The sequence below is a fragment of the Protomyctophum bolini genome, assembly GCF_963924005.1.
Source record: "Protomyctophum bolini genome assembly, chromosome: 21".
Lineage (NCBI taxonomy): Eukaryota > Metazoa > Chordata > Actinopteri > Myctophiformes > Myctophidae > Protomyctophum > Protomyctophum bolini.
The window spans coordinates 19,716,534-19,735,413 of record NC_137882.1 but is presented as its reverse complement, the minus strand read 5'-3'; the positions used below and the strand labels follow the sequence as shown (position 1 = coordinate 19,735,413).

At 43.9% G+C, this 18,880-nt stretch overlaps 1 protein-coding gene across 2 annotated transcripts in view; it reads left to right on the top strand.

Annotated features, from left to right (window-relative positions):
- Nucleotides 1-18,880, top strand: part of LOC308336535 (partitioning defective 3 homolog) — a 462,106-nt gene that overhangs the window by 298,048 nt on the left and 145,178 nt on the right. For both annotated transcript variants that reach the window (XM_080793921.1, XM_080793920.1), the window contains one exon: nt 15,043-15,191. In XM_080793921.1, coding sequence (XP_080650047.1) covers nt 15,043-15,191 — 149 coding nt within the window. The remainder of the gene's footprint in view (nt 1-15,042; nt 15,192-18,880) is intronic.

Genomic DNA, 18,880 nt, shown 5'->3' with positions numbered 1-18,880 from the left:
TAAATTGCGAGACCCTGTGTTTGTAATAAAATGCACTAGACGTTCAAAGCTCTTCAGGACAAATGATGTCTCTGCTATTGGAACAAAAGTCACATGGATATACAATTGCAGCTGTTTTCTATCGAGTGGGGGATATTGTGAAGATTAAAACGAGGACATAAAAATGTCAATAAACACTGGCGCTATCTGTTTGAGCACAGTGCTTTTTGTTACTGCTCGACAAAAGAAGATGCCGAGTTGGTTTGCACTTACCATTACCACTTGCACTTTCCACTACCATGCACTACCTACACTAACATGCAGGACATGGGTAGAATTTCCCCGGCACTTGTGCTGGACACTGGCCATGGTTTTAATTGTGTTTGTAGCATGTACTTGCATTTTCTTTTGTCTCCGTGTGTCCCGTTTAATCCTGCATGGTTTTTTATTATAAAAGTTTAATTCCACGTTTATTTACCCATGAGGGGGTTCCAGGGAGTATACCCAACAGAAAGCTAACTTGCTTTCCAAAGGCTTTCCAGGTATGGGACTCCATATGCTTAATATTTTAATTGAAATGACCACATGAACCGCAGCATCCCTTTTCTGGGCATGTCTTAACAGGCGAACATTTGGAGAGAAAATAATTGCAGCTCTGCAAGCTCGCAATGGGATGTGTTGTCAACAATTAACATGGAAAAAAGAACGGGACCAAGTATAGACCTCTGGGGGACACCGGTCAATGAAGTATAATAGGAGTTTACTTGATAGACGTTGAGTGGTCTTAGAACAGTAGGACAGGTATCACGTCTACACATACATGGATGTAATCAGACACCGCTACAACCTGACCATTTCTATCAGGATCATTAACGTGCAGTGGGAAGATTATACCATGCATTGACAGTCTTTTTTTCTGAGGCCTTCTTCTTCTTTGCTGCATGCTCGGACAGCCGCTATTGGACGGAAAGGATGGCGCACCTACAGTACTGACACACTGCACTGGAGGGTTTTTTATTATAGGAGGGCAGACGGTCGGCCCTGCCGCCAATGGAAACATTCCTTTTCCTCCTCTTATTCTGCCCCGTTTATTCTTTCAGTCTCCTTGGAGCCAACACTCTCCTCCATCCCCTCTCTCTCTCTCTCTCTCTCTCTCTCCCTTGCGACTTGTTTATTATGAATTATGAATTAATTATGAATTTTCCCAGCATGCCATGTTGTTGTCCATGTGATGTCAGAGGTTTTGTCATACTGGATTAGGTCCAGACTCGGAGCACATGACGTACCTTCACTCACATAACACCCGCTCACTGAACATGAGCGCACACGCACCCACACACGCACGCACGCACACACACACAATTGTGTTTTGTGTATCACTGCCTAGGGTTACTGTGCATAATTCATATCTATCAAGCACACGTTGTCTCTTATTCGGACCCTCACAGCTTGCGGCACTAGTTAACCCCTACTTTGTCGTATGACTTAATGGTGAAGATAGCAGATCTACAAGCTTGAGCTTGCTGTGATCTGTAATTGTAGATCTGCTATCCAGTTATCCAGTATCCACTGGTTTTTTACTGCAATAGAAAAAATTTAACAATACATGCCCGTAATTAGGGATCTAAAATGTTTTTGTTACATCAACGTCCCTATCTACTGTACTTCCATCTACTGTACTTCCATCTACTGTACTTCCATCTACTGTACTTGGCCAACTTTGTTTGGACTGGCTTGTTGTTTTTTATTGTTGTTTTAGTTTTTTGTCACAAGGCAATGTTGCGACAACTTGTGAGCAGAAACGTCTAGTAGGATGCCATAGCTTGAGAGGACATTGACACAATGTCTGTCTCTCAAATCACTATACTTTTAAGTTTAACTATAAACACACACAAACAAACAAACACACACACACACACACACACACACACACACACACACACACAGCGTGAGATAAGTAAAACAGGCATACAAGGATTATGGAGATATGTCTCTCCCGGGAGAACTGGGAACTGTGACTGTTTTTAATGCAGCTCTGGGCACAGTGCAGCTGTGGGGGGTCCTGTACTTACTGAATATGGATTGTGTGTATCCATGGATGTTCTCACCTCTGCCCCCACCCCCCCAGCCCCTCCCCCAGCCTCGCTCATGGGAGGCCCCATAGATACTACATACTGTATGCACGAACGCACGCACGCACACGCACACACACACACACACACACACACACACACACACACACACACACACACACACACACAGTGACTGCATACTGAATGTTCAGCCAGCATGGTCGACTTGCTTGTAAAGATAAAGAATACTTTTCAATTGGGCTCACAGCTCTCCTGCCTGTCCTCGTCACTGTTTTACTTTTCTCTCTGTTTCTCTATTTTATTTTGTACGTTGTAAGTTCAGGTTCCCCCTCCTTTATTCCTATATCATTCCTCAGTTAACCCATTTTGGACGTGGAAAGTCTGTTTCATGATTTTAGATATCATCGCTGCCGCTGTCAGAAACCTAATTTCCATATTTTAGTAACTGTCTGTGTTTTTTTCCCCGTAAATTAGCACCCTACAGTGTCACACGAAAAAAATATAAAGTAGCATATCCGCAAGATCGAAATGCAGTGCGAAGAGACGCATTTTGAGCTTGTAGAGCTTGTAGAGCTGCTAGGCCTGCTTTTGACACTTTGGAATTGCAATCCTTGCACGTGGTTTACTCTCGACATAGATGTACTGTATATTGCCACATTCATTTTAAACAAATTAGAAGTTTTCAGGAAAAAGACGCTTTTAAAATTGCCCTCTGGTCTAAATTGGTTAAATAATTTCCTTTCCATGTGTTCCAAACAGTGTTCTGATGGATGTGACCCACACGATGGTGTGTATAAGGGGTGTCTGTGTGGCCACAAGATGAATGGTTTGTTTGGGAGGCAGGACGCTCTCCCTCAATTGTACATTGCACACACCGAGGGAAGGGCATCTCGCCCGAATGTGGTCTGTGTGGCAATAAATAAGCAATTTGGAGCACTGTCCTGGCCTTCTTTATTATTATTAACTACTAAGGATCCAGAACTGCAGTTTTCAAGTTTAGAATCATGATTTTTTTGTTTGTTTGAGAGGCAGAGAAATCCCATCTCACACGGCATTAATACAACGGCCTACCTTTTCAAACTTCCCTGGCCGTTATGTGTATGTGCGTGTGTGCGTGCATGCGCGTACCGTGTGTGTGGTAGAGTTTTCGTGCTCTGGTGTGTCTGTAAGAGCTGTTTCGTCTCTGTTGCGAGTGCTGAGTGTGATTATGAATTTATGGAGTATCTTCCAGTGTAGGCTTATTATATCTTGTGTCGCATGAACAGAGTACACAACTTTGCCAATAAATATTAAACTCCCTGCAATTAACCTACAAATACTACAAATGTACAATGTACTACAAATTAATATTGCAATTAACCCCCTGCTGAAATGCTAAGATTTCTTTCCCCGTTTTGTCTTCCTAAACGTAGCATATACTGTAGGTATACTGAATATGTCTACTTTTATCTATACATTGAATCGAATAATTTTTTTCTGTCGTAGGTCCGAAGGTAAGGACATATTATGTACAACAGAACAAACTGTTCTTTTGGACTCTGACCCGTGACATCACTTCCTTTCTCAGTGCCTCACTCCTTAGTCGGAGTCTCAAATCTAAAGCTAAACAGGAAAGGCCCATGTCGGAATGATTTACAATAAAACAGATAAGACTCGGTGGGAATTTCCAACGAGATGTGCGCTTTGCGAAATTAATCTACATGAATTACTCCGGACGGCAGAAACCGTGGAACCCACCATGTCAGGAGCGAGACGGAGCGTGGAATCATGGGAGCTCGTTAAAGACGCAGCCTCTGGTTATCAGTGCTGGAAAAGGTACTCACATTTTGTACTTGAGTAAAAGTAGCAATACTGCAATATAATATGTACAAAATGTAGGCCTACTCGAGTAAAAGAACCAAAGTATTGGTTTCAAAATGTACTTAAATTATCAAAAGTAGAAAGTAATCTTCTTGCAGAATGTCCCATTTCACACGTTTTAAAATGCATACAAATCTTTTGAAAATAGCAGATCACAATGTGTCACATCTTGAACTTGTAGCTCGGCTGTTTTCAAATGGCCGAAATGTATATAGGGCTGAAGTGAGTAATCATGTATGTTGGGTAATAATAATCATAAACTACAAAATAACTAGTAACTAAAGCCATGTCAAATAAATGTAGTGGAGTAAAAAGTACAATATTTGCCTCTGAGATGTAGCGGAGTAGAACTAAAAGCACAGAAAATTTGAAATACTCCAGTACTGTACACATACCTCAAAATTGTACTTAAGTACAGTACTTGTGCAAATGTACCTATTACTTTCCGACCACTGCTTCTGGTTATCTGAGATCTCTCTGAGTGATGTATAAGGAATACAGTCTCCACCTGGCTGTTTGGCCACGGTGAATGATGTAGTGCAGACCGCAGTACAGGGGCACAGCCCAACTCACTCTACCGTTCCATTCCAGACCTGAGCCAATTGTCAACAAAGATGGATGCTTGTTATTTGAATCTCTCGCGGCCGCGGCGCACCGCGGTACAGGTGCACCGCAAAGATGACAAGCTTAACAAGTCATTATTTCTTGCATTCAGACTTTCTCAGGTTCTGCTTCCAAGCTATTCAATCATTTCACAGCATTGGCAGGTGATTTTGCTGGTTTTCTGAATGTTCTCGTTGCCATAACAATGGGACTTGTTTTTCAAGAAATATGAAGTAATCATAAGGAAAAAAGTTATGTCTTGAAACTAGTCCTGACATTAAACAAGTGAAAATTATAAAACATGAACGGCAAAATGAAAAACCAGTGCAATGAGATAACTAAGCCTGAAGATAACTAAGTTGCAACGCTCACTTCTTCATTTGCTATAACTTTTAGTTTCACTGCCTCAGCGATCTGCCGCATGAATATTTCCCTTTAATGGCTTCCCTATCTAATCCTTGACGAGGCGCCGTCAACTTTTCCTGAACCCCCCCAACCCCCCTCCCCTCCCCAAACTCAAAAATGTTTAGATTTCTTTTTTTTTTCAAAGTAGCATTTGTTGGCAGCATCCAGTAACGAGACAAAACACAGAGCAGCCACTCTCATGACGCTGTGCCAGCATAGCCAGAGGAGTTGAGACGACCTAGAACCAAGTGACGAAAGCTTTTTAAGAAGCCTGACAGAGATCTGTGTGACGGCTTCTCTCTCTATACAGTACCTCTCTGATTGTTTTCCTCATCAAATGGTAACATTGTTTTGTCACACTCCCATGTTCACACGCGGGAACACTGGCAGTGCTGCGGAGGCACTTCAATAGATGTGCACTTGTGCTTGTTTTTGTGCTTGTTTTTCTTTTCCGACTGTAGCTCATTTGACAAGTTAAGGCCCTTATACACATATCATTCTGTTTTTCAAAAGACTTTCAGAACAAAATACAAAATAAAAAGAATCCCCAAATGTACAAAAAAACAGCCTTTTAAGAAATGGCAAGAAATAGCCTAGAAGCTCCCGTCGTGAGATTTGTAGACAGAATTTTTTTAATTAAATTAAAAACTTAACTATTTACAAAAAGGCCTATGGCAATTGAAAGAAGACTTTAAACTATAGCGACTTGAAAGGGGAAAGTATTTATAACAATGACAATCCAAGTGTAAAGTCTGGTCAAATCCCCATCGTAATTGTTCTGCAACTAGTGACACCTGCTACGACATTAATGAGAACTGCGGGGAATTTGGCACTTCTGTGTTGGCTTGATTTAAAAGAACTCGATGCTTATCGCCTGGTTTCGAGAGAACAAGTGTGGGAAGCCCTGGCATTATGAACCATACCCTGCCACCTGAATCATAATGCGAATACTGAGCAGAGAAGGAGATACGAGTAAGATAGTGTGTGTTTCTATGCTCTACTCTGCGTGTCTCTGCACACGCCATATAACGTTCTTTTTTAAAGTATATTTTCTCCACCATATGTTATCTTTAACATTCATGACACATTTTGCGGTGTGAGACTCCTCAGGCTTACGTCAGAGGCGAGACAGGATGCGGTTAGGTGTGTGTGTGTGGGGGGGGGGGGATCCTGCGTTGACATCTATTGCCCGCTGCGGATCCATCCGTTATGTGCAGCTCTTTTGATCTGTCTCTTCCCTTTGAAGACAGACAGACAGACAGACAGACAGACAGACAGACAGACAGTCAGTCTCTGGTTTCAATTTCCTTCCATATCCTTTTTTTTCCATTGTTGTCAAAATAATGAATCCCTTTCGGTGGAGAGGAGGACCAGGCAAATAATATAGAAATATACAGCAATATGGGAAAATCATCTTTCCTATATTTTGCAGCAGTTCAATGGAATGACTTGCCTTCCAGCCTTAAGCTGATCAGTTCCTTCGAAAACTTTAAATGCACATAAAAAAGATGGTTGGCTGATAACATGACCTAAATTCTTAAATCCATAGGTCTACATGACCTTTTAGCTTAGAATTTTTAAAAAAAAATCTAGATTTTATTGGTTATTGGTTGGGTTTTTTGTACCTTTTCCCAAAAGGAACAGGGTCAGGACAAAATACAAATGGTATTTAGTTATTTAGTCTGTTTTGTTTTGTTACTCCCCATGTCCCCTTTCCCCAAAAGGACCACAACGGAAACAAGCCTAACGGCTTTCTTGTGTCTGTATCCTTTTGAATTAATTTTCAAAAAGCCTGCTTCGTTTGCCTATATTGTGTTCTTGTTGGTATTTTGCCCAGAAGCAAAATATGATGTTCCAGGGACCCCCAGAAGCAAAACATGTTGTTCTAGGGACCCCCCAAAAGCAAAATATGTTGTAACAGGGACCCACCAGAAGCACTTTTTTTTTTTTTTTTTTTGGTTTTAATGCGTTAAAAAAGAAGAATTTAACTTCCACTCTACTAGGAGTGGCCCTCGCTGCCCTGCCACAGTGCGACTGTACAGGCTTGACTGTACGTCATAAGACTGGATGCTGCCGACAGCACGCCAGCTCTCATTAAACTGGCACATACAGAGGAAGACACAGCTAGACAGAGATGGAGAGAGAGAGGGGGATATGGGTGGAGGGAGAGAGAGAGAGAGAGAGAGAGAGAGAGACCCTTCTCGTCAGTGTCACAGGTGGGTACATCATTTTCTCAGGCGGCTCTGACACTTTCTGTCAAACTGCAAAGATGCAGGGAGAGGACACGCACATGCAAGTGCACGCGCACGCACGCGTGCACGCATGCACACATCCCGTAATCTGCTCGTAACCCTCTCAATCTCACGAGTGTTCGGATACACACTGGCTGGTAAACAATTTCCGCAAATTAACATATAAAGTGGAAAAAAGGGCCCATGTGGACTCGAACAAACAAACTCTTCCTTCCAAAAAATAGAGAGGGAGAGAGAGAGAAAGAGGGAGAGAGAGAGAGAGAAAGAGGGAGAGAGAGAGAGAGAAAGAGGGAGGGAGAGAAAAACGAGACCTATCCGCTGTGTAGATTTTAAGCTAACATTCCCGACAGCCGCTTTAGTTGATTCCCTAATAGTCTCACAAGTAGTATCACAAGTGCTCTATTAAGTGTGTGTGTGTGTGTGTGTGTGTGTGTGTGTGTGTGTGTGTGTGTGTGCGCCCCATCCAGCTATTAGCATAACTACCCGCAATTTATGTAAAACATCCCGCGGCTCTTCCTGTCCACGCACATGATAAACACGCAACGCACGCACACACACACACACACACAGTGTACTTGTCCATTGAGGTCGTAGGTTGAATCGGCGATGCTGACCAAAGCCATTTCACAAAACACACACACATTTAACATCCAACCCCCTCGGTGCGCACGCACACACGCACACACACACACTCATTAGGGTCTTAAATCTGCCTTAAATGCTAATTGTCTCCCCTTCGCTTGATGAATATTAAAACTAGCATCTCAGTGATAAGGCGCTGCATAACCAGCGTGTCACACATGCTAACATTTGCATGCTCTTCACGTGTGTGTATGATGATGACGACCATCTCGTGTGGTGTTTGCTCTCGTCTTGACCCGTCTCCTTAACCCACTGTGAACCGGAGCAGACCCCCACCGGGCGTCACTGTGACAGGGAGTATAACAGAAGAAACAGCAGGAGTGATGCTAAAATAAACACCTACACGCTCGCACGCTCGCACAGCCAGTGCATCCCCAAATGGCCTCGGCCTCGTTCCCAGCTTTTACTCCTCTCCGAGGAGAAACATGCACCGGTCACTCTCTGCACTCAGCAGAAGTGAGGTGAGTCTCTGTCACCTAAACTCGATTAAAGCACCCCCAAACCACAGCGCCGGCGGTGCAAAAATGAACCCTGACACATAGGACCCGCCAGACAAAAAGACGTCTTTATTGATCGACTCTCTCTCTGTCTCTCTGTCTCTCTCTCTCTTTCTGCGCCGTCGAGTCGTGGTGGCTGCAGAGCTGCTCCTGTTTTGTCCGAGGGCGTGCTTATGCTTTCCATCCACTTATGGGGAAACATTGTGCGGCCGCAACAACCGCACCCCAGTGGCAAATGGTCATTCTGTCAACTCCGGTTGGGGCTAGTTGACATGTTGGAAGGATTTTGGTAGCACACAAATGTCAGGTTACAGTGGTTAAAGCCACCCATGCAGCCACAATTGAAATGGCCTGAGGGTGTAAGTTTCTGCAGCCGGGCTAATGGCTCCACACAGTTTGTCCATAGCGCCGCTGTCACATTAGCTTGCGGCAGTAGGTAGGTATGCGGCCGGCTGTTAGCGACGTGCAGGGGCATTCTCCTGGGAGATAGAATGGTATGGTATGCACCTTATTGTTAGTCCAACAACAGGACCGAGAGTCTGAAGGCCCTCATTATACACATTTTTGTGTATAAGCTTTACAAAGACGGAATGGGAATGCTGCCTTTGAGCTGCCTTTGAGCTGGCGAGAGAGATGGACAAATTGCATCGTGGACATGTGCTGGGTGGCTGTGTGTGTGCAGTCTACAGCAAGCAATGGTACAGGGGTGTGAAATCTAGGGTCCCCCCTGCCACTGTCTGCAACTTATTTGTTTCTCTTTTTTGTTTTCTTCATAAAAGACTAAAATATGGGGGAGGTTCAGGTATTGTACCACCTGAACTGCGGTGAGAAGCCCCCATCGGGAGGACATACAGCCTCCCCGCCCAGCTTCCCAGCTACCCCGAACGCGAGCCAATTGTGTTCGTGTAGACGCAAAGCCGGCCGCACCGCGGTGGATTCGAACCCACAACCTCTGCAATGCAGGCGCCCTCTAATGGTTTTGTGATTGCAAAAAAATGCAGTTACCCTAAAAGCCTAGTCTACATAAACAAGACGTAAATGTTTTTAGTCAAATAAATGTGCTATAAAGTCTACCCAACTACGGTACAATCTGTGTGTATGTGTGAGAGGGAGATGGAGAGAGAGAACAAGTGAGTGAGAGAACAACTGAGTTTGCTCATATTTGCTCGTCATATTTGGAAAAATCACACCCGTGTGAGGGGCGCTCTTATCATCATACATCCTAACATTCCGGCCAATCACAATTGGCGTCCTCACTTTTTATCCTCAATTATGTACATTGCTCAGCCAATAGAATTGTCGCTATGGGGGGCTCAGCCAATCAAATCATCACTATATGGTACACACAACGCTGGGCATAGGAGGGACTAGCGCCCCTCAAGAACAGACTTTATGTCAATCTGTCAAGGAACAGTACTGTACACTGTGTACAGTACTTCTGTGACTCTTCTGTGACCGTGGTCTGCTACGTCGTCCATTCAGTGACTGTCTTCTCCGAAAGACGTGTATACTGTACGCTATACAGTAGCTGTAAACGTATAGAAACTACCGATCACTATGCTTTCAAATGCTGTGTTGTAACATGTCACACCGCTGGTTCCACAATGCCAGCACGCAGTGTGCTATACAGTAGCTCACAAGGAGGAGATTGTACTGCCGCTCTGTTGGCTTCTATATGGCAAAGCCAGGATTAATGGGAGCTCTCTTTTGTCTTGCGATCTATAAGTGGCTGGAGAGACTAATGTTGAAGGCTGGACAGACAGCACTCGTCAGGGCCCAGCAAAGCATTAATAGACCATATTCATACGGCGGTCATCTTGCCATTGAGTTAATGTCCCTATCACAAAAGGATTTGGCATCCCCCTACCTACAGTATCTCTGAGGATCCCCTATAGGATTCCCCTGTTGAAGACCCCTGGCATACTGTACATCCTATTACTATGCCGTAAGAGCAAAATGGCCACCGTGTGAAATGGTCAATGTAGGAGCACCTTTCCAGCCATCACTCTCTTCTTAATGCACAGAAAGACTGTTGCTCAAAATGGAGCTGCACTTTTGAGACACCTCTGTTGTCATGGTTGGGGAGGGAGAGGAAGACGCTTTAGTGGGGAAAGGAAATATATCGAATGGGAGGTGAAAAAAGAGGTGAGGAGCCTAAGCCATTGTGTGCATGGAGAGCTTTTAGCATGCATCACTTAGCAACACCTCCAATGAGCAGTTTCACACATTTAACTTCCCGTTAGGGAGACAGAGAGAGAGAGAGAGAGAGAGGGAGAGAGAGACATGTGGAAAGTTGAGACTGTGCATTTGCCTCTGAGCAATCCTCAACTCCAGTTAATTTTGAATGAGGGGAAGACCGTGAACGCCGGGGAAAAGCATCTGCTCAGAATAGTGGAAATCACTTTTAAACACTGCTTAAAGAATGAGCGATGAGGCGACGTTATATCCAAATGGATTCTGAAAAAGAAGGCCACGGGCACAAAATACTTAAAGACTCTTTGACATATGAAAATTATACCTTCTCATTCCCTATTTAGCATCACAAACGACACAGTTATAATATATACATCTTTATACCGGCGTTGCCGGTTCATTGGACAATTAACGACGGGTAAAAGGGTGCAAAGCATGACATTGACTGTATCGCCAATTACTGTACTGTGGTAGCTGTGATGCCCAGGTTAAATTGACCTGAAGATTACACCCTGTCGTCAGGCTAATTATGTGGGCTTCAGCCACGTTGTTGCTAAGGGAGACACATGGCCGGTACTCAGTGCTTTAGAAAACTGTGAATGTGGCCAGTTCTTTGGCAGGTATTTTTTTTACAGAATGTCCCAGAGATGTATTATTATGACACACGCTAGAGTGGGGTTTCTATGACTCCTATGACTCTCACACACACACACACACACACACACACACACACACACACACACACACACACACACACACACACACATACACACACACACACAAGTCGCACGCACGTACACATGTGCGCACACACACACACACACACACACACACACACACACACACACACACACACACACACACACACACACACACAATCATCACTCATCATGTCATTCACATCCAATTCACTCCATACGATTGTGACAGGAGTCTTTTCCAACCGAACCGTTGGCCATTTTGTCTGTCTGTCTGTCTATCTGTCTGTCTGTCTGTCTGTCCCGTTAGTTTAGAGCAGTAGTTCTCTTTTTTTGTGCCAAGTTCCCCCAAATTGATGTACAGTATATTTTGCGGACCTCCATCGGAAAATGTTTTGTGCCGGGACCCCTAGAAGAGAACATTCTGTAAAAATATCTAAAATGATTCAACATATTGCAAACATTTGAAAACATAAAGTGTTTAACATGATTGTGATGCTGTTTGGTCCCCGGACCCCACTTTGAGGACCCCTCTCCTCTCCCATCATGTCCCCTCCCCTCCTCTCCCCTCCTTCCCTCATCTCTCCCCTCCAACAGATGAAGTACGTGTGCGTGTGTGTGTGTGTGTGTGTGTGTGTGTGTGTGTGCGTGTGTGTGTGTGTGTGTGTGTGTGTGTGTGTGTGTGTGTGTGTGTGTGTGTGCGCGTGTGTGCGCGTGTGCGTGTTTTTCTCTTTTTTCTTTCATGCTCTTCCACGATGAGAGCAGAAAAGCGAGGGGTGATGAATGGATGAATAATATGTGCTCTGTCATCTCTCTCTCCCTATTCCTCCCATGTCGGGTGGAGTCCGTCCCTCCCTCTCTCACATATTCTGATCATAGTCAACAGGAGAGCAACAGCATGCCAGTGCCAGAATTGAGTTTATTTTTTTATTATTTATATTTATATTATTAATATTATTATTATTTTTTGGGGGGGTGCTTTTATTTGGTGTTGAGTCGGTGACCCAAATAAGTGCAGGTTACGCCTGGATAAATGCCAGGGAATCGGGAGCCGACGCTCATGCTACACGTGTACTGTAGTTACAGTATAGCCTACTTACACCATGCGCACATGTACAGGCACACGTGTGTCAAACAAATGCACCTCGTCGCCACACTGTGCTGTACATGTGTGTGCTGTCCTGTACGGCATCATGTGTGTGCTGTCCTGTACGTCATCATGTGTGTGCTGTCCTGTCGGCATCATGTGTGTATACAGCTCCGTTGCCGTCGGGCAGAAACCTCTTATCTCTATATTCTGACTTTTCCGGGGTTTTTTCATAGATTAACGTCCCTACTTGATCACACTATTATTGTCACACATGTGTGTAGCCCAGTGGCATATATGCCTGTAGTTCTATGTAAATCCACCAGGGACACTGTCACTTTAAGAGTGCCATGTTCTGGGGGTCAAGGGTTACACTGAAAAACGTCTTGAATAATAAGAAGCAACCTGTATTTGTGGGGATTCTTTGAGAAGATTTTGCTGGTAAAAATGCAATACTTGCATTGTATATTTTCAGATACAAATGTAAACACATTCTTGATGCAGTAGCCTATAGTATGAGTGTATTTCCAGATGATTAAGAATACATGTTGTTGATGGTTGCAGATTGTAAACAAGAGGTGAAAGCTGAACTAGCTATTATCAACTTGGTTGATATGAGTTTTTGTGTCTTTGTACTGTAAGAACTGCTTCTTTGTATTTCTATTTCTAATTCTACATTAAGTAAACTGTAAGGTTGATCTCTTTATAGGTTACTATAATGTTGTGAATGTAATGTGTTTCTCAGTGGAAAAGGGTGAATCTTGGGAGACCAGTGTTTGCTCAGTGTGTGAGTTGGCCATTCCTCATACACTGTTTGTGGTGAGTTTTAGGTTTAACTCACAATTAATGTCATTTTATGTTTGTTTCATTGAAATGGAATATCTCATTTCATTGTGGTATCTTTCCTCTTTGTTTTATGTAGATAGTGCCACTACCGTATTTTGTTTAGATTTATTTAATGTTACAGGCTTGCATGCCATATTTGCCAAACTGTGGCATTCTTTATACCAATAAGATACACCAACACCAACTTCTTGGGAAATAAAGAACCCCAATATATGTCTGTGTCCTGTGCCCTATTTGTAAAAGCATAAAAAGTAGCAGATGTGGATCTGCACTAGGGGCCGATGGAGAATGTGCGTCCGCATCTATCAGAGCTCATAATCAGATCCTCAATATACAGTACCACCCTTCTGTCTGTGCTGGGAGACTTCTCTTCTGCTTAATTGCAAACTGTTCGTCATTATGCAAATAGAGGTGGTCACCTCTCACAGCCCCCCCCGCTCTGTCCACCTCCTCCAATACTTTCAATTAAGATCCAGACAGCGATAGACGCTGCTGAGGTGGGCCTCATGCCTCGGACATACGGAGGGGGATATTGAGTGGGCCCTGACCCTGGCACACACTCAGCACCCTCCACACCCCCCCCCGCTCCCCCTTATCCTTACCCTTTCCTGATCCCTGTGAAGGAGGGAGTGGAGATGTCCTTGATTTGATTACAATTATTCACTACTGATTGAATGCGTGTATGTGTGCTTGCGTGCATATGTGTGCTTGCGCGTGTGCATTTGTGTTCATGCTTGAGGTGGGCAGGTGGTGTGTATTACGTACATACGATTATAACACAATGTACTTAAGCTGATGTAGGTTAATAGTGTGTCTCACATTGAGAGACATATTGTCTCATATAGAGGGTATGCGTGTGACATCATCATCAAACCCGGACGTTATGCAGGAATGCCTAGTGACTAACTACTTTCTGGCTTTGACAGCCCATGCATCCAAACAGAAACGTCCTCTCTGATTGCATTAAACAACATTACATGATGTTAAACTCACTTTGCATGTTGCTTTGCCACTCCATGTGCCATTCACTTTAAGCATGCATGTCTTGCCTTTAAGGCAATTCTAAGCAATGTCGGTATTTCTGTCCGCTTTAGAAAAGCCTGCAACTACTTTATTGTCATCCTGTGTACATGTGCTTTTATTTTGAAGAAATCAGTATATAATGAGAGTCACTTCCTGTGAGCACCATCTTTGATGCAACAGTGCAGAGAGTAAACACACACTGTTCAGAGCTGTAAGCCTAAGAAAAGAAAACATCTACCAACTTAGAAGCTTTTGAGAGGCAATGCTGTAAGTTGCAGTTGATGTTAGATATGCTAACTTTCTGTACAATTTTGTGGTATTTTGTTATGTTTATTTTGTATTTGGAAACGTTTTTGACAAATGTTTACTGTTGTCTGCAGAACATAACATGGCCTAGCCTAGCCTCAGGTGTATGTCATCCTACTAATCATCACTGATGAGTGTATGTGGTTTAGCTAGTGTGTGTGTATGATTGTTAATTACCTGGGTTTATTTAGTTGTGAAATGATTGGAATGCTGTCAATTAACAACAACTCTGAATGTATTGTTTTATTATTTTTGCAGTTTTCACCGCTTTGTCATGAAGTAAACAGTCAATTCCACCTTCGACTCTGTCTTCATTGGCTGCGGTTTATCTTGATGTTAAGTGGCAGTCCCATACACTGCCATAGAACATTACAATGCACATACCCTCTATTGTTTATGTGACAAATGCATTGTGAGACTGGCTGCTGAATTGTTATTCGCTATTCTCTCACTGTTATTCTTCCATACATGACCAATGCCCGATTGCCCCCTTGTGTCGCATATTGTATATGTATTGTATGTCCTAACTCTCTCTCTCTCTCTCTCTCTCCTCTCTAGTTCCCTCAGTCCGGACACGGACCCAGACGGGTCGTTCCAACGCGAGGGCTTCGGCCGCCAGAGCATGTCAGAGAAACGCACCAAGCAGTTTGGAGACGCCGCTCAACTAGACATCATCAAGACGCGCAAGTCCAAGAGCATGGACCTAGGTAGGTGATAACAGTATGAAAGAGCGGTCACATACAAGGCAATGTGACCTTTTGAAACCACGTGTTCCTGCAAAGTACTGGACTGCTCAGACATAGGCTATTTGTAAAAACTAAAAACATTTCTTAATCACCTAAGCCTCAAATATTTCGGCGAGCAGCAACCGATCTACAAGCTCACAACATGTTGTGATGCGTGCGTGCGACACATTGTGAGCTTGTAGATCGGCTATTCATTTATGTTGTTTTGCTGGGGACACCAGGGTTGATGCAGTTAACACACATTTTCTGAAAAGGAAATCCATGTATTTAATTTAGTGTGACCAGAAGCAGGGATTAAAACATATATAAGCCAACATGGCAATGACAATGAATGACCAGAGAGAGGGGATGAAAAGCAGAGCCATGGATCTCCTCCATTCCCCCCAGGACATCAAACCACGCCACATACTGTTTCACTGTGAATAATGAGCTTCATCTCACTAGAAGACACAGTCAAAGGGTGAAGACAAAAAAAATACTGGAGTTTTGCAAGTAAGGGGGCACCGAAACGGGTGGCATAGCCCCGGGCAGCACAAAGGCCCCATGCTTAGAAGACAAAGGACACAGAGAAACGTGATCCACTGTAACACACTGTCCTTCACACAGTTACTTTGGCAAAATAGGGCCAATCAGCACAGCAGGTACATGCTTTAGTTCCGACACACCAAAGGTCCGACATTCATTAAACCGTCTAACCAAACCCTAACCGCAAGCACCATGCAACGCATGTCGGACCAACGCATTGGGGAGCGACGGTTGATTTCTGCATGTCGGACCGTTGGTGTCGCCCCGTGGGCCCCGCCCCTCATAGTGGATAACAAGCCACAGCCACACTGTCACATTCACCCATGTTTAACTCTGACTCCCTGTCTGCAACACATTGAGAGCTTGTAGTTATAGGCACTGTTTTTGCTATTATTTTTTACAGCATTTGAAGGGGTCAAAAATCTGAGATTTTATTTTGCTTTAATCCATACACGACACCCCATCATCTCACACGTGCATACCCACACACACTGGCCTGCGTCTAGGGTAGAGAGGATGGCGAGGAGAGCCCAGAGCTCTGTTTCAGAGGGGGGGTGGGTGGGTGGTGTAGGAGCAGACGCTACTGCTGCTTGTGGATCACTGGCTAATCATAACGGATCACAGCCACCTCTAATCCTCCAGGAGCCCAGAGCTCGCTGTCCTCCTACACACACACACACACACACACACACACACACACACACACACACACACACACACACACACACACACACACCGCTGGCCATGCCCTCTACCGAGCAACACACAAACTTTACAAAGTCATAAAGAGTGCCGCCATAACTTTTCCAGCGGCCACTGCCAAAGTGCTGCTAAAGGGGGGGAAAGCCGATAGTTGGATTAGGTTAGATAGGTTTCGTTTACCAGTTAGCTCAATAGGATCTTAGCCGCTATCTGGCAATTAAAACTTTAATGCATGTTATTGCATGCAGGAAGTGAGCAGAATATGAGAGGATATGGTAAGAGCCCCGTGATTGAGTTGTCGTCGTTGTGTAATGCATATTTTATCACGGCATTCAATCAGAAAGGCTTCTTAATTGTGCCAAAGTGGCGTCAGCCTGTCCTCCTAAATGTGATTAGTTAGGGGGAAAACACTGCTGTTTACAAAAAGCGAATGTATTTTTTTTTATCTATTTTTTATGACGGCAACGTTTCACTATGCGATAACATAATGTTACAGCTAGGAAAATGGTGGTTTCATTGATGTTGTCACTTATCTCATTGTGCTACTGTACATGATAGTTATCTGTGGAATTGTTCAGCACATTAGTTTTGTTTCCCTACTTCCCTCCAACTTGCTCTTTGAGTTTGAAACACATTTGTTACTGGCAGATATCCATGTTAAATACACAATACCTTTCAATCTTTGAGAGAACAGAAAAATGACTTCCTTGTTGATATTGTTTTACCTAGTACTAACTTTGATAGCTGTCAATGGAATGCATACAAATCATGATAGATGGCAGAAAATACAATCTAGTGTTGAAATCAAGTGATGGTGAATGAACACCCAGTATTTCGGCTCGAGTTGTGTGATTGATTAGCATGCTATTGTACATTCAGGTCCATCTGGCAGTCAGTTGTGTTAAGACTCCACGGTCTAGCACAGTAAGGACTGGTGACCGTGCCTTTGCTGTGTTGGCACCGAAGTTGTGGAACAAACTCCCTTTGAGGATCAGAGCTGTCCCCAACCTAGTAAGCCTTGCCGAGGGCAGGAGCCTATCTCCTGTTTCTGTAGCGTGAGGCAGCTTGATGTACAATTAAGTACACCCCCTGGACATGATGTACTAAGTAAACAACCTGGACATGACGCTAGTATGTTGCAGGGACTTACCCCCAATCCGACCCTTGATGCTGAGTGCCAAGCAGGGAGGCACTGCCCACCTTTTCACTGTAGAGGACTCCTATGCTATGTTCACGTGTTGTTTTGTGTTTTTTGGGGTTGTCTATGTGTGTGTTTATAGTTTCTATGCCCTCCCTTTGTGATTAACTTCTTGTTGTGCTATACAGTCTAGTCTTGTCTTATTTATGATTTATCTTTCTTGGGACTGTGCCACTAGGGGGAGGGGAAGAGGGGGAGCTGGGCGGCGCGCTACAAATACCCAATCTATGACGCTACCTTCCCAGCTTGTTGAGCTAGCAGCCATATCTTTAATTCATCTGCGGTAGTCTTTCAAGCTCTTTGATCATCAACTCTTTGCATGTTGAACCAGTCGTGTTTTACCAAATGGAATCGGCACAGTTTCATTCTTTATCCTCAACAATTTTTCTCCGGCCTTTTAATCTCATTTCAGGTGCTCATGCAGTCTCCCCCAAATCAGATCAGCATATTGGGTTTCATGACTCTGAATCCCATCACTGTTGAAATATGCTAAACTGCCCCAGACACCCCCGCGGTTCAATTCCATTTAGATTGGGAGCTAGATTGAGTGAAGGGATGAAAGGGGAGAGGCAGAATGGGACACGCGGCAACATGGCTGGGACTAATACAGTGCATAGTAACACATTGTAGCTGTTGTCCCCTTGAGAGAGCTGAGAGACGTGGCCATGGAGTCTAATATCGCTACCATTTAGGCCACTATCCTAAAGCTATTTAACATCTGTCCGTCTCTCTTTCTTTCTATTGTGCTCCTGTGCATTCAATTAATCAAGAACAATTGGTCACACATCTTTGCAAATAAGTTCAGAAACAACCACTTAAAAGGGGAATTCCACTCATTTTCAACATTTTACTATGTCATTAATATACCTTAGAGCTGTTGTGTGGAAATAATTTAAAAAAAAGTCCCCCCCATTCTGTGTTTCCTAGAACTGGAGGTCTGAAAAAACCATTAACATGGTGAACATCAATCAATTGAAAATGAGTCATTGGAATGGTATTAGAAACTTTGGTTGTTAGAGTCTCCTTCTACAGTATAGACCTCTTCCCATGTTCCTTCTCCCTGCTTTTACACCCACGCACGCACGCACACACTGCCTGTCCCTTTATCTCCTTTTCTCTCTTTCAATTTCGCAACTTCGCAATTTCTAAGTTATGACAGGGGTGTGCGGGCTGCTCAATTGGGTCTCGCAGGCTGCAATCGCATATGGCTTATAGAGGGAGAGTC